General features: G+C 32.9%; 2 protein-coding genes across 3 annotated transcripts in view; one reads left to right on the forward strand and one right to left on the reverse strand.

The window, feature by feature from the left end:
• The window catches only part of LOC108990529 (wall-associated receptor kinase 2-like), a 329,567-nt gene that overhangs the window by 216,418 nt on the left and 98,682 nt on the right, over positions 1-14,467 (reverse strand). The window lies entirely within an intron of this gene.
• Positions 4,383-10,635, forward strand: LOC108981214 (wall-associated receptor kinase 2-like). 2 transcript variants are annotated; one of them, XM_018952315.2, is made up of 4 exons: positions 4,383-4,552; positions 7,445-8,456; positions 8,625-8,810; positions 9,078-10,635. In XM_018952315.2, the coding sequence occupies exons 2-4, from the start codon at positions 7,502-7,504 to the stop codon at positions 10,226-10,228; spliced, it is 2,292 nt and encodes a 763-aa protein (XP_018807860.1). In that variant the 5' UTR covers positions 4,383-4,552; positions 7,445-7,501; the 3' UTR covers positions 10,229-10,635. The 2 variants fall into 2 exon arrangements, with proteins under 2 accessions (XP_018807860.1, XP_018807861.1); XM_018952316.2 differs by having other exon boundaries at positions 7,461-8,456.

The following is a 14,467-nucleotide window of genomic DNA, read 5'->3' on the forward strand; positions in this document are numbered from 1 at the left end:
CTTTAACTGTATTTAGTATTACTCAATTATCAAATAGGTGAATTGTATAATAACTATATAAAAAGTTGTATTATTCTCTTTATTTTTTTCCACGTAATTAATATTAGAAATTTTCTTACATTACTTAGTTGCAATTTTGGAACAGTGTTCCTTTGAGTTTTTGGCAGGAATTCCCTTCACTGTGTATAACGTGATTTAAGCTGCCTGTTTTTATTTGATTCTCTCTTCTACAACTCCATCCAATTAATCATGTATACCTGTTTACTTCGCATTATATATACACACGTTTCTTAAAGAACCATATAAAGAAAACTCAAGCTGCTTGTATTGATACATATTTTTCGCTGTTTTGCGTTGAATAAAAATTCTAACTCATCCTAATTAGTCTTGCTAAAGCTACGTACCTAACTGACTTCTACAGAGAAGAGGTAATTTAAAAAAATAATAATAGGGTTACTGTTTTATTACTACTCATTTATTATTTAAATTGTATTTGATTTTTTTTTTAATTTTTAATTTTATTTAATAATTAAGAAAGTAAATATTAATAAAATTATATATTTTCTTATTTTTTTTAATTATTAAGGATAGTAAAAAAATACTTAAAAAAAATAATAAAAAAATAAAAAAATTTAAAATATACTTAGATAGTAGGTAGGTAGGTAGTAGAGGGATAATAACTCTATCCCTACCCAATTTAAAGCTGTCTGCAGCACAAAGAAAGCAGAGTATCTGTGAGAATCTTTTTCTTTGCCAGTCATAAATTAACGGAAAATACTATTATATCCACTCATTTTCACACAACCATTTAATTGCAGGTTAAAATCTTTTTTTATTTATTTAATAATTAAGAAAATAATTTTAAATTATTTGATATATATTTTTTATTTTTTAAATATATTTAAATATGTTAAAAAAATATATATTAAATATTGCTCAGTTAATTGCATTTATTTTATAGCACTCCACGTGAATTATTTGGGGAATTAGCTTTCTCTTTTTGAGTTTATTTTGCAAACCTCTGGGGTCAAATAATTTGCACCCGTACGTGTTTCCAATAATTAGAAACGTCAAGAAGTCCGTTCACACTTGTCCACGGTGGAAGAAAGGCACTTTCCAGCTACCAGCTACCAGCTACACAAATTTCTAGAGATCTCTTATATTAATACTGATGAATTAAAATTAGTTTGACTCTTAATAATTTAGTTTTAACTGTTCAAACTATATATAATTATGTCACAGGGTTTTTTTTATTTATAATTTTTATAATTAGATGATATAATGTGCCATATTATTGATAATTAATAGCATCAAATGTAAACATTAATTAAGGATCATGCTTGGAGAATGAGATGTGTTGAGAATTTTGTAAGTAGTAGCTAGTAAAATGAATTCTGAATAGTAGTGAAATAACTTAAGTATTTATTATGTTTTGAAAAATGAGTGAGAAAAAATTAAATAAAAAATGTTATAAAGTTTAAATATTGTTAAAATATCAATTTTGTTTTGATATTTGAAAAATTTGAAATGTCTTTTAGATTTTGTTTTGGAAGTTTGAGAAACTAATTGTAATTATTAGTTTGAAAATATTTATATTTGAATGATGTTGAGAAATAAAATGATATGAAATGGAATGAGATAAAAACTATTTCCAAACAACCCATGAATAATTTGACTTGCCAAAAAAGATCTATAGCTTAATTTGGAATGGTCGGCCCCCTTAGCTAGAACCACGAACGTACCAAGAGGAAAAAAAAACATAACTTGGTAATTCGATAGAGGAGATCACAAGTCTGTATATGTATATCTTTCTTCTTTAAAGAAGAATATATATTGTTTCAAGTTCCTAAGAAAGGCGTAGAGCAAATGATCAAGAAAAAACGGGGCAGCTGAAGGAAGTGGCTAATAATTCTATATATTGTGCTCAAGTGGGCCGTGTGTTCCAAGTTTTTAATTTATTTGTGAATTATGGGTAGATTAATTAATATAACTTAAATATTAGTGCATGCTTGGTGGCAAAAGAATTTATACTTCAAGAAAAAAAACCACTTTTTATCCAAAGATGATTAAGCACAAAAACAAAAGTACATGTTAATTTTTCCATTCGTCTTTGTTTAAAAAAAAAAACCATCTCTTAAAAATTCTTAACTTTCTCAGAACATATTTCCGAACAGCCCCAAGATGGATTGGGACTTGCATGACTAATATCACTGAGAATTAGGGAAAAGCATTCAGGGACAAAAAGCTAATCACAACACAGATCACGAGAGGGAGCAATTGCTTAGTTAGTAATATAAGTCTGTGCAATCTTTAAGTAATGTTAGCACTGGCTATTGGTCGACAGGTACCTTTGACAAGTCCACTTTTTGTCTTAAACTTTGTTTAAGTACGAAAAAACAAAACCATCTCTTCATCAGCATTCTCAGGTTGCGTTTGAATGTTGAGGTGAGTTGAAATGAGTTGAATTTTTTATAAATATATAATAGTGAGTTGAGATTGTTGAATGAGTTTGGTGGAGTCTACTTAAAATGAGTTTAAAATGTATTTAAATGTTAAGATGAGTTTAGATATATTTATGAGAAGTTTAAAAAAAAAGATTCCACCATTATTTTATACTGTTTATATCACAGTAAAAAGGGAAATCATTTCCGTTGCGGGCGCCAAATGCTTCAGGAAAAATATCAAATAAATGGGCACTGTAGCTTATACGGCAAGAGAACATGCAAGCTCAAATAACTTTTGGATGCCATCGTTTTTTTTTTTTTTAATAGTATGCATTATTCACAGATTTGTACTATTTGAAGTTGTTATTCACAGATTTGCACTGTCACATCCTGCATCTGTACGTAAAAATGAGTTTACGGATTAAAGTGATTTCAAACTCGGCTTTCACGTGTGTTTGGGGGCAGAGCTCAGCCACAAATTTTTCTTCAGCATCTTTAATGACCCCACTCCTCCAAATAATTCCAAAATTTCAAAACAATTCCGGCCATTAATATTAAGTTTGACCGTTCCAATAGTTGGACTTGCCCTTTTTAGAAGTTTGACCGTTCCAATACTATAGGCCTAATTTTCACACTAGCTAACATCTCTAATTTTTCTATTTTTCTATTCAAAGATCGATGATAAAAATGTCATTTTTATATAATGAGAAAGAGAATGATTCTTTTTAAAAAAATGTATTGATTTTGCTGAAATAAATATATAATAAAAATTAATGATTCCTTCTAGTTGATTAATCTTACAGAAATATTTTGAATAACCTCAAGAAGGGAATTACAAGACAAATTACAAAACACGACTTTAAAAGGCAGTTGACTTGTGAAATTATTTTTGCATTTTTTTTCGGTAGGTTCATTTCTATCTCTCCCTCTGTGTTTTTCGGTAATTGAGATATTGAGAAAAGATAATCCCAGCTTATCTTATATATGATGGATAAAGAAATTTCTTAGTCCGATGGCTCAAAGACAGTGAATGCAGAGAAATTTCAAGCCCAACACATCTGGTTTACATGGCTCGCTACAAAACTATTACACCACCCCTTGGAGCCGATAATTATGTTATTTGAAAACACAGAAAATTAGAGTAAGTTCCATATGCAGCAATTAGCAAACAGTTCTTACAAATTGACATGTAAAATTGATATTTTATAATTGAAAGATATATATGGTTTAATGCGATATGTTGGATCTCTATGCAGACGAAACTTACATAATTGAGTAAATTTCTTATAACAAGGCCAAACATTTCTCTTCCTAGAAAGTTAAAGATAAATAGTTGGAAGACCAAAAATATAAGAAAAATATACAACCAAATAGAACTCATATCAACACAACAATTTACAATTATTTTACAATTATTTTTAGGATTCATATACTTTTTTTATTCAAAAAGAGATATTTAAATTATAAAGAAATTTTATAAAAATAAACTCATAAATTAATATGGTATCTTAGATTGTAAAATTATTTTTATTATAAAATAAATTTAATATATTATATTATATCATGTCCATTTATAAGCTTATTTATATGAGATATTTATCTTTGCGTTATCTTGTTTTCAAAAAGTCAAGATATGATGGGATTGGGGAATGTTTTGATTTTCTAAAGTTAAAATCATTGCTTTCTTTCTTGACTCCTTCCTACTTTTTTTTTTTCTTTTGTATAAGAAATAATAATTTGATACATAAAGGACAGAGTATAAATGTATTGGCTGCATGCATAGGATACTTTCTAAACCACAATCATTTGATGGGATTGGGGAATCTTTTGATTTTCTAAAGTTAAAAGCATTGCTTTCTTTCTTGACTCCTTCCTATTTTTTTTTTTTTCTTTTGTATAAGAAATAATATTTTGTTGACTCCTTCTTGACTAAAAAACACTTAACTTGGTTCGATAGAGGATCAGACAAGTCTATATATGTATCTCTTTCTTCTTTAAAAAAAAATAGATTGTTTCAAAGTTCTTAAGAAAGGTAGAGCAAATGAAGGGAAAGCGGGACAGCTGAAGGAAGTGGCCGCTAATAATCCTATTGTGCTCAAGTGGGAGAGGTGAGGTTCATAGATCTACTATCAAGGAACCTAGCTATCTTCTTCTCATGCAATTTAATTTTCCCTTTACTGCTCAAGAAAGAAAATGACTTTTACTTCCCTGAAAATGGAGATAAAAATAACAAACCTAAAGGAAACTCTATTCGGAACAGTGTTCCTTTCAGTTTTTGGCAGGAATTCCGGCCTTCTCTGTGTCTAACGCAATTATAGCTGGCTGTTTTTATTTGTTTCTCTCTTCTACAACTCGAGCAGCATGCATTTTGTCAACGCCATACGGTTGTTCTTTCCCAATTTCCATCCAATTAATCATGTTGCTGCATGTTTGTGGTGCTGCATACTATACTCGAGTTATGATGTTGTACTGTTCATATGTTACATATTCTCATTTGGTGCCGGTGAATGGACTGTTCTAGTTTTATGGATTAATGTACATGACCTGTTTACTTCGCTATTTATATATCATGTTTCTTAACGAACCATGTAAAGAAAACTCAAGCTGCTTGTATTGATTCATATTTCTTGCTGTTTTGCGTTGAATAAAAACTCTTAACTCATCCTAATTAGTCTCGCTAAAGCTACGTTATACCTAATTGACTTCTACAGAGAAGAGGCCATTTAAAGCTGTCTGCAGCACAAAGTAAGCAGAGTACTTTTGGGATCTTTTGCTTTGCCAGTCATAAATTAACATGATGGCATTCATTTTTTTTTTTACTACTTTTATCTTTGGATAATATATCTTTAATTTTTCTGATCATCAATTGCTTAATTTCTCTGTTTTCGTTACTGCTTAATTTTTACACTTTATACTCGAGATTATTAATTAATACTAATATATCGTTATTGCTTCTATTCGACCGCCATTAATGTGTACACCTCACATTTTTTTTTTTATTGATGTTCTTAGCGGCTGAAGTTCGATACGTCCCTTTTTTATATAATTAAAGGCTATATTTTTTAATTTTGATAATTTGAGACATAAAGAATAAAACATTCCATAATTGGAGTATAAATGTGTATTGGCTTCACCTTAAATATTGCTTAGTTAATTGCATTTACTTTATAGTACTCCACATGAATTATTTGGGGAATTAGCTTCTCTTTTTGAGTTTATTTTGCTAGCTTTTGCAAACATCTGGGGTCAAAATAATTTGCATTTTCGACCCGTGTTTTCATTTTCTGTTATTTTCCCCCCTTTTTTCACGTGGTTTCCAATAATTAGAAACGTCAAGAAGTCCCTTCACACTTGTCCACAGTGGAAGAAAGGCACTTTCCAGCTACCAGCTACACAAATGTCTAGAGATCTCTAATATTAATACTAGTACTAATGAATTAAAATTAGGTTGACTCTTAATAATTTAGTTTTAACTGTTCAAACTATATGTAATCAATGAATAAATCTTCACAACTTCCTCATACTTCACATTTCATATTTTTTTTAGTTTTTATTATTTTTTTCTTTTATCAAATATTTATTATATAAATAATAAATAGAAAATTTGAAATAATTTAAAAAGAATAAACTCAAAATTTTTTTTTTAAACTATCAAAAAATTTAAAAATTAAAAAAGATGTGAAGTGTGGAATGTGATGGAGGTTGTGTAGCAAAACTCATATATAATTATGTCACAGGGTTTTTTTGTTTCTAATTTTTATAATTAGATGATATAATGTGCCATATTATTGATAATTAATAGCATCAAATGTAAAACATTAATAGATGCTTGGAGAATGAGATGTGTTGAAAATTTTGTAAGTAGTAGCTAGTAAAATGAATTGTAAATAGTAATGAGATAGTTTGAATTAAGTATTTATTAAATTTTGAAAAATGAGTGAGAAAAAATTGAATAAAAAATATTATAAAGTTCAAATATTGTTAAAATATTAATTTTGTTTTGATATTTAAAAAACTTGAAATGTCTTTTGGATTTTGTTATGAAAGTTTGAGAAACTTGTAATTATTAGTTTGAAAATGTTTGTATTTGAATAATATCTAGAAAATAATTTGACGTGCCTAAAAAGATCTATAGCTTAATTTGGAATGGCCGTCGGCCCCATTAGCTAGAACCACGAACGTAGGAATATGTATATCTTTCTTCTTTAAAGGAGAATATATATTATTTCAAGTTCTTAAGAAAGGCGTACGTAGAGCAAATGATCAAGAGAAAGCGAGGCAGCTGAAGGAAGTGGCTAATAATTGTATGGCAATGCGTATTCATAGACCTACTATCAAGAAACCTATCTTCTTCTCAGATAATTTTCCCTGAAAATGGAGACTAATTAAAACTGTATTTGAAACTGAACTGTTCCTTGTAGTTTTTGGCAGCTTCCTTTCTGTGTCTAACGTGTATAACTGCCTGTGTTTTTATTTGTTTCTGGTGATCTCATGATCTACAACTCGAGCTGCATGTTTGTTCTTTCCCAATTATCATCCAATTAATCATGTTGCTACGTACGTCCAATTAATCATGTGTTAATGCTGCTATAATTAATGGAGTTATGCTGTTGTCTTAGTACTGTGTTATCCTGATTTGGTTTTATGTATTAATGTACATGCATGGTCTGTTTGCTTTGCTATATATGTTTTGTTCGATGTACGTACAGGCCGCTCCTTCTCAGTACTCTTTGCCATTAGTCTCTATATCATATGTTAATTATGTCTGTCTAGGCTCTTTGGTTAGAGATCATAAGAAAGCTCGGTACCTTTATGTGGGCCGGCTTTCAAGTTCCAATTGCTTGTACAATATACTTGGCTATTAAATCATTATTAATATATGTATTCATATATTTCAAGATGCTTGTATGGACACATGTATTTCTTGCGTTTTTGCGTTGGATGAGAACTCTAAGTACTCATCCCAAGTCTCGCTAATGGTACCTAATTCACTCCTACAAAGGAGATCATTTACAGTTGTATACAGCGCAAACAGCAGAGTCCCGGAAAAGAAAGCCATGGATTTGCGTGGAAAGCTTCTGCAACTACTGCTACTTGGGTTCGTAATTCTAGGAGCAACAGCAGCATCTATTCCGAACTCAAACTGCGTACGTATGTGTGGAGAAGTAGAAATCCCCTACCCGTTTGGAACAAGCGAGGGCTGTTACCTTGACAAACCTTTTCTCATCACGTGTAACCACACGTTCTCTCCTCCAAAACCATTTCTGGACGTTGACTTACCTGTTGTGGACATATCAGTACCAAAAGGTGAACTCCGAGTCTCAAACCGCATAGCCTTCCTCTGCAAACGTTATAATCCAATTACTGCTAATACAAATAATCCTAATAAGCCAGCTGTATCATCTTGCGGTAGGCCTCCTAGATATAGTGTTTGCTTGCCAAGTACTTCTGTGAACTACAACGAAATCTCTGCCTTGCGTAATTTGTCAAGTTTTCGCATCTCCGAAACGAGGAACAAGATCACTGCTGTTGGTTGTGATGTTTATACGTATATTGAAGGTTCAGAGGGACAGAAGGGCTTCACCACTGGATGTTTATCACTCTGTGAAGAAAATGTCAATGAGGTTAACGGGTCTTGCTCTGGCATTGGCTGCTGCCAGACTTCTATTCCAAAAGGAGCAACAGGGTATATTTTGAGCGTTCGAAGCTTGAGCAACGACAGTACCAGTTTCGGATCATGTAGTTACGGCTTTATAGTGGATGAACAAGAATACAAATTTTCCTCGGATTTCACAAACTTAAAGAATACGACGACTGTACCCCTGGTGCTTGATTGGGCAATTGGAAACAAGACATGCAAAGATGCTCAGAAAAATAAGGGAAGCTACGCATGTAAGGCAACGCATAGTTATTGTTACGATTCCACCAACGGCCCTGGTTATCGTTGCAAATGCTCCTCAGGTTATCACGGGAACCCATACCTTCCTGATGGACAAGATGATAGTTGCCAAGGTAAATGATGCCATCCTTTATCTAAGTCTTATTATTCCTAATCATATTTTGATATAACACATTTCAAGTGGTCTTAATTACATCCTGGTAATTTTATTTTTTTTAAGTTTGTATGGAAACATTGAAATTTCTTGTGACGGCCGGCTATATATATTTACCGTGTTTCAGATATTGATGAGTGCAAGCTGGGCCATTTGAAACCAGCTTGCAATGCCACTGCAACATGCATCAACACTGATGGAAATTACACATGTACTTGTCCCAAGGGGTACGAAGGCGATGGGAGGATAGACGGAACAGATTGCAGGCCTATAGTTGGCCAATCTAATAGTAAGATCATCAGCATTGCATTGGGTACGTACGGACGTACATATATTAGAATTTTATTTCCCAAGCTCACTGATTTCTACTTTGAAAACTACAATATTAAGGAATCACTAATTATATACTTTCCCAGTACGTAGATCATGATTTGCTTGACAAACATTCATGTATTTCAAATCTTGGTTGACTCATCTTAATATAATACATATTAGGTTCGTAACCCTCTCGATAGAGAGACGAGACTTTCTAGCTAATTGGCGCGAAGTGCATTTTATAACTTTGAATATGCAAATACAGGTGTCAGCATAAGCCTCTTAGTGCTCCTTGTAGGAACCTCCTGGGTATATTGGGGACTCAAGAAAAGAAAACTCATTAAACTTAAAGAGAAGTGGTTTCAGCAAAATGGTGGCTTAATGTTACAACAACGACTCCAAAATCACACAGGATCTATGGATACAACAAAAATTTATAGTGCAGAAGAACTTGAAAAGGCAACCGACAATTACAACAAAAGTAATATCATCGGTCAAGGAGGTTATGGAACTGTTTACAAAGGAGTGTTGGCAGATAACAAAGTAGTTGCTATTAAAAAGTCCAAAATTGGTGATCAAAGTCAGATAGAGCAATTCATAAACGAGGTAGTTGTGCTTACTCAAATCAACCACCGGAATATTGTCAAATTGTTAGGTTGTTGTTTGGAAACAGAAGTTCCTTTATTAGTCTATGAGTTCATAACAAATGGGACACTTTCTGACCATATTCATGATAAAAGTCGGTCATCCTTACTCTCATGGGACAAGCGTCTGAAGATAGCTTCAGAAGCTGCAGGAGCCCTTGCATATTTACATTGTGAAGCTTCTATGCCAATTATACATAGAGATGTGAAAACTGCAAATATACTTTTGGATGGTAACCACATAGCAAAGGTATCAGACTTTGGAGCTTCAAGACTTGTTCCTCTAGATCAAACACAATTAACTACGTTGGTGCAAGGAACATTTGGGTATTTGGATCCAGAATACTTTCGTACTAGTCATCTTACAGAAAAAAGTGATGTCTATAGTTTTGGTGTTGTTTTAGCAGAATTATTGACAAGTAAGAAAGTAATTTCTTTCCATAGGCCAGAAAGTGAGAGAAATTTGGCGACATATTTTGTTTCTATGGTAGAAGAGGATCGCCTTTTGGAAATTCTTGATGATCACATCTACAATGGGAGTAATGCTGAAGAAATAAAAAAAGTTGCTGATGTTGCAAAAAGAAGCCTTAGTGTTAAAGGAGACGATAGGCCTACTATGAAAGAAGTGGCAGTGGAACTAGATGGATTGAGAATTAAGGAAAAGCAAAGAAGAAAAGAAGTTGATCTGGAAAAGGAAAGAAGGAAAGAAACTAATCTCAACACAGAAGAGATAGAGTATTTTTTTAGTGCATCCACACTCTTCAAGCATTGATGTTGGCGTTGGCTATTTTTCCACAAGTACCAATATTGATGGTTGGGAAATCGAGAACTAAAACCAACAGATGATGGCCGATAATCTATTAGTCCTTAAGCCTCAATTAGCCAACATCTTCCTCCAAATCAATGTATGATGGTAGATTTCGGTCTCTTTGCATGCAGTATTTAAGTTTTCTCCATCCATATATATATATATATATATATATCTTTCTGTCTATTAAAAGCTCTCATGGTCGGCTTTGTATTATTCGGAGCTTTTGTTCGTACGACCAAGCAAGTCCAGTACCACTACTGCTCATGAATTGGTGTCCGCTTTGAGAGTTTTCATCATGTATATATGTTCTACGTTTTTATTTGTGAATTATGGCAGGGCAGATTGATTGTAATTTAAATATTTGTGTTTGGGGGTGAAAGAGTTTATACGTACTTTCTCGAAAAGAAAATCACCTTTTTTAATCTAAACATGATTAAGCACAAAAAAAGAAAATCAACTCAGTTTAATTTCAGCCATTTAATATATATTAATCAGAACTTGTCGAAACCGTAAGATCGTATTCCTCTCGTCTGTAGCTACCAATTAATGATGTCACCTCCATTGACAAGAAAAAGTAGAAGAGAGAACATTATCTTCTTCAAAAAATCTATAGGTACTTCCCATGGGCTTAGACTCGAAGGCTTTGCACTTAATCCAAATATTGATTGGAGTGCTGATACTCTTTGCGATGGTGGGGGGCGGCGGCGGTAGCGGCAGCTTAAGCCAAGACTGCTTCTTAGATGATGATATTAAAATTTTCATTTCCGTTTGGATTGACTAAAGACTGCTTCTTAGATGATGATATTAAGAGCTTTAACATCACTTGTTAATGCTCTGATCTAATATCAAAGACGTAATGTCACACATGTTACAAACATATCCATTGAGGTACATGAAATGCATGTCCTGCTAGCCCGAAACTGTTATCGTGAGTAGGCTGCACTCCAACTCAGTATTCCTAGCTGGTTGTAAGTAGCCCAATTCACCATTTCTAAAACCAAAAATCAGTTCACTATTCTTGGCCGCTGTGACACTAATACTGGAATTATCTTTGGGTACCAAATGGGAGAAAGGTATTGGACCGGGTGCGGATCTAAGTGTTGTTGGTGCAAAAGGGGCTGTAAAACATAAAATAGTGAGAGTAGTTTGTTTCAAGGCTTATGTTTAGAATATAGGCCCAAACTATAAGAAACGATATAACTTTCCATAACTTCTCTCTTTCCAAGATAATTCACAATTTCTAAAATCAAATCTCTAAAATATTATTAATAATAAATATTATATATATTATTTTAAAAATATTTTAAACAATTCCTCACTATTTTCAAAATATATCCTTGTTAAAATAAGAAAATTTATACATAAATAAATGTGTCTTTTGGATTTGAACCTTCACATAGTGAAAATACATTAAAGCTAATCAAAATGTCATAGTAGACATGCTTTGATCTAGCGATTCTATACGATTAGGCGAAGATATCTCACCTACACATCACTAATTCACGCACTTATCACTAACTACTATTATTTACTAATATACGAATAATATTACAAAGGGTGGAAGAAGAAGCATACAATTTTTATCTTTAGATTTTGAAGATTTAAAGGATAGAAAGACTGTACCCCTGGTGCTTGATTGGGCAGTTGGGAATGAGACACGCGAAGATGCTAAGAAAAATAAGGATGGCTACGCATGTAAGGCAACGCATAGTTATTGTTACAATTCCAGCAACGGCCCTGGGTATCGTTGCAATTGCTCCGCTGGTTATCAAGGGAACCCATACCTCCCTGGTGGACCTAACAGTTGCCAATGTAATCGTGATATACGTTTTGATCATTCCTAGCTAAGCCTTATTTTTCCCTTAATTTGGCTCATCAACTTAGTATGCCGAGGGTAATTTGCATATACATATATATATATATATATATATATAAATTTGCATATTATACATATATATATATATATGCACTAAATATAATTTTGTGATTTGCAACATGCTCCCTTGACCCGGCAGCTATTTTGGCGGAAGTCGTGATGCCAAAATGTTGGCCATTGGCGTCACGACTTCAGCTTGCTGAATCAACTGATCCTCTGGAATGGCGGATAGACTGTCCACCCAGTGCCGCTACCCACTTCTTCTAAGGCTGAGCTTAATAGGAACAAAGACTCGGTGGCAACAACAAATATTATTTAATCGTGGAAATGCCTGGTCAGGTGCACCTATCAAAATCGGAACAAACCAATTACCAGATCCGCCTGTTATCGCCAGCATAACCATTGACAAGATCATTAAAAAAGCGATACACCCGTGTGTGCGAGGAAGAGAGGAAGAACCAAACAGAGATGGAAAGAAAGAGGCGGTGGAGAAGGAATGGCCTTTTGTTGGCTAGCAAAGGCAAAAACCTGGGGCAACGGGCAGACGACAGAAACGACGAAATATCAAAGAGAGAAATAGAGATATGAGGGAGATAGACTGACTGAGAGGGAGACTTACCGGTGGGTTACGATCGGAAGACGTGACTATGACGGTGGCGTGGCACAAACGACGGACGACAGAAAAAAAAGCGAACTGGAAAATCACTGGGGAGGGGGAGATGGAGACGGAGAGAAGGCCGGGAGATTGAGACATGGTAAAGAGAGGAAGCTGAGACTCCGGGGTGGTGTGGGTGGCGGGCGCGGGTTCTGCACACCAGAGAAAAAAATGAGGAGAGACGACGAGGGACGAAGATTAGAGAGGGAGATTTTGGGAGGAAAGGTGCTGGGTCTCCAAGGCGTAGGGCTCCCTGAGGGCTTCCAAGCAGCTTCTCATTTTTTTTTACAAGTGCTGGGCCCTATTTACAGGGCCTCACACAAAGTTCGCGTATTTTTCTTGTTTTTTTTTTGTCAAAAAAAAAAACAAATTAAGCCAACTATTAAAAAACGGATTTTTGATATGGATTATAAAGTTACTCACTTTTTTTAACATAAATCATTTATCATATATATTCATACATATATATATACTAGTAAAGGGCAAACACGTGCAATGCACGTGTGCCCAATTGCAAAAATATGAAAAATATTTTTAAAAATAAGAATTTCCTATAAAAATGTGTAATAATAAAAAATAGATCAATATATATAATTATGAAATGTAATAGTTTTGTCTATATTTTAAGGTTTTTTCATCGATCATAAAAAATATCATATATATTATGTGCAGAATATACATGACTAATATAATATAAGAATTTCTACAAACACATTTACTGTTACATAATTTTCTATTACAAATCCAAAAGCGACTATTGAAGTTGATGCACTATCATTATATGTTTCTAAATAAACTTGATATCTAAAAATAGTAAATAAATTATTATTGATTGATATTAACAATTAATATATTCTAATTATAATGTAAAAAATTTTAACTCCAAAATATGAGGAAAAATGTTTACATTGGTTGTGAAGTCTCTATTTTTTTTAACTATAACATAAAACATTCTCATTTTTTCCACATTCAGTTGTTTTTACATGAAATAAGAACAAAAACATGAAAAATATTACATGAAAATTTTTTAGCTTCAGTTGCAAAATTTTCATCTTTTTTTTTTTCTTGTAAGAACTTGCCAGTTGCAAAAACATGAAAAAACTGACCAGTTGCAAAAACATGAAAAATATTCTAAAACTATAAACTTCTTTTTTTTTTTTTAACTTCAAAAATACAAATTTCTTGTAAAAACATGTAATAAGAGAGAACAGAATAAAAAATATAGTTTTGAAATGTAATAAATGCTAGTATCCGACAAATTTAAATATATGATAGTGATCTTACTTGGCTACCTGTCAATCCACAATGAACCAAGAAATAAGAATTTAAATCCATACAAACTCTCGAATTTAACTATGAATAGACAAAATTTCATCTATATTTTAAGATGAAAATAACGGCATGCATGCTCGTTTTCTTCTACATGCAAGTTTGTTTCCGTTTGGGATAAACGACAACACTTTACATTTACATGTTACTTTCACGTTTAAATTTCCTAGACCTGGTCTACGTCTACAACACTGAGCATGCATGTCCCCAAGTGTTCAGGAAACAAACACAGTAGCAAACTTGCCACCACTTATATGTTTCGGTAAAAACAATTCGTTGGCACCTCCTTCCTCATTCGATGTGTTCCCGACAACCCAATGGCTAGCAAGACCACCACAGA

The sequence above is a fragment of the Juglans regia genome, chromosome 6 (genome assembly GCF_001411555.2).
Source record: "Juglans regia cultivar Chandler chromosome 6, Walnut 2.0, whole genome shotgun sequence".
In the NCBI taxonomy this organism is placed as follows: domain Eukaryota; kingdom Viridiplantae; phylum Streptophyta; class Magnoliopsida; order Fagales; family Juglandaceae; genus Juglans; species Juglans regia.

What these genes read in the sequence shown, in the direction of transcription:
- LOC108981214 (XM_018952315.2), top strand. Translation starts at nt 7,502, where the DNA reads ATGGATTTGCGTGGAAAGCTTCTGCAACTACTGCTACTTGGGTTCGTA. An exon ending in ACAAGATGATAGTTGCCAAG is followed by an intron (nt 8,457 to 8,624) that starts GTAAATGATGCC and finishes ACCGTGTTTCAG; the next exon opens with ATATTGATGAGTGCAAGCTG. An exon ending in GATCATCAGCATTGCATTGG is followed by an intron (nt 8,811 to 9,077) that starts GTACGTACGGAC and finishes ATGCAAATACAG; the next exon opens with GTGTCAGCATAAGCCTCTTA.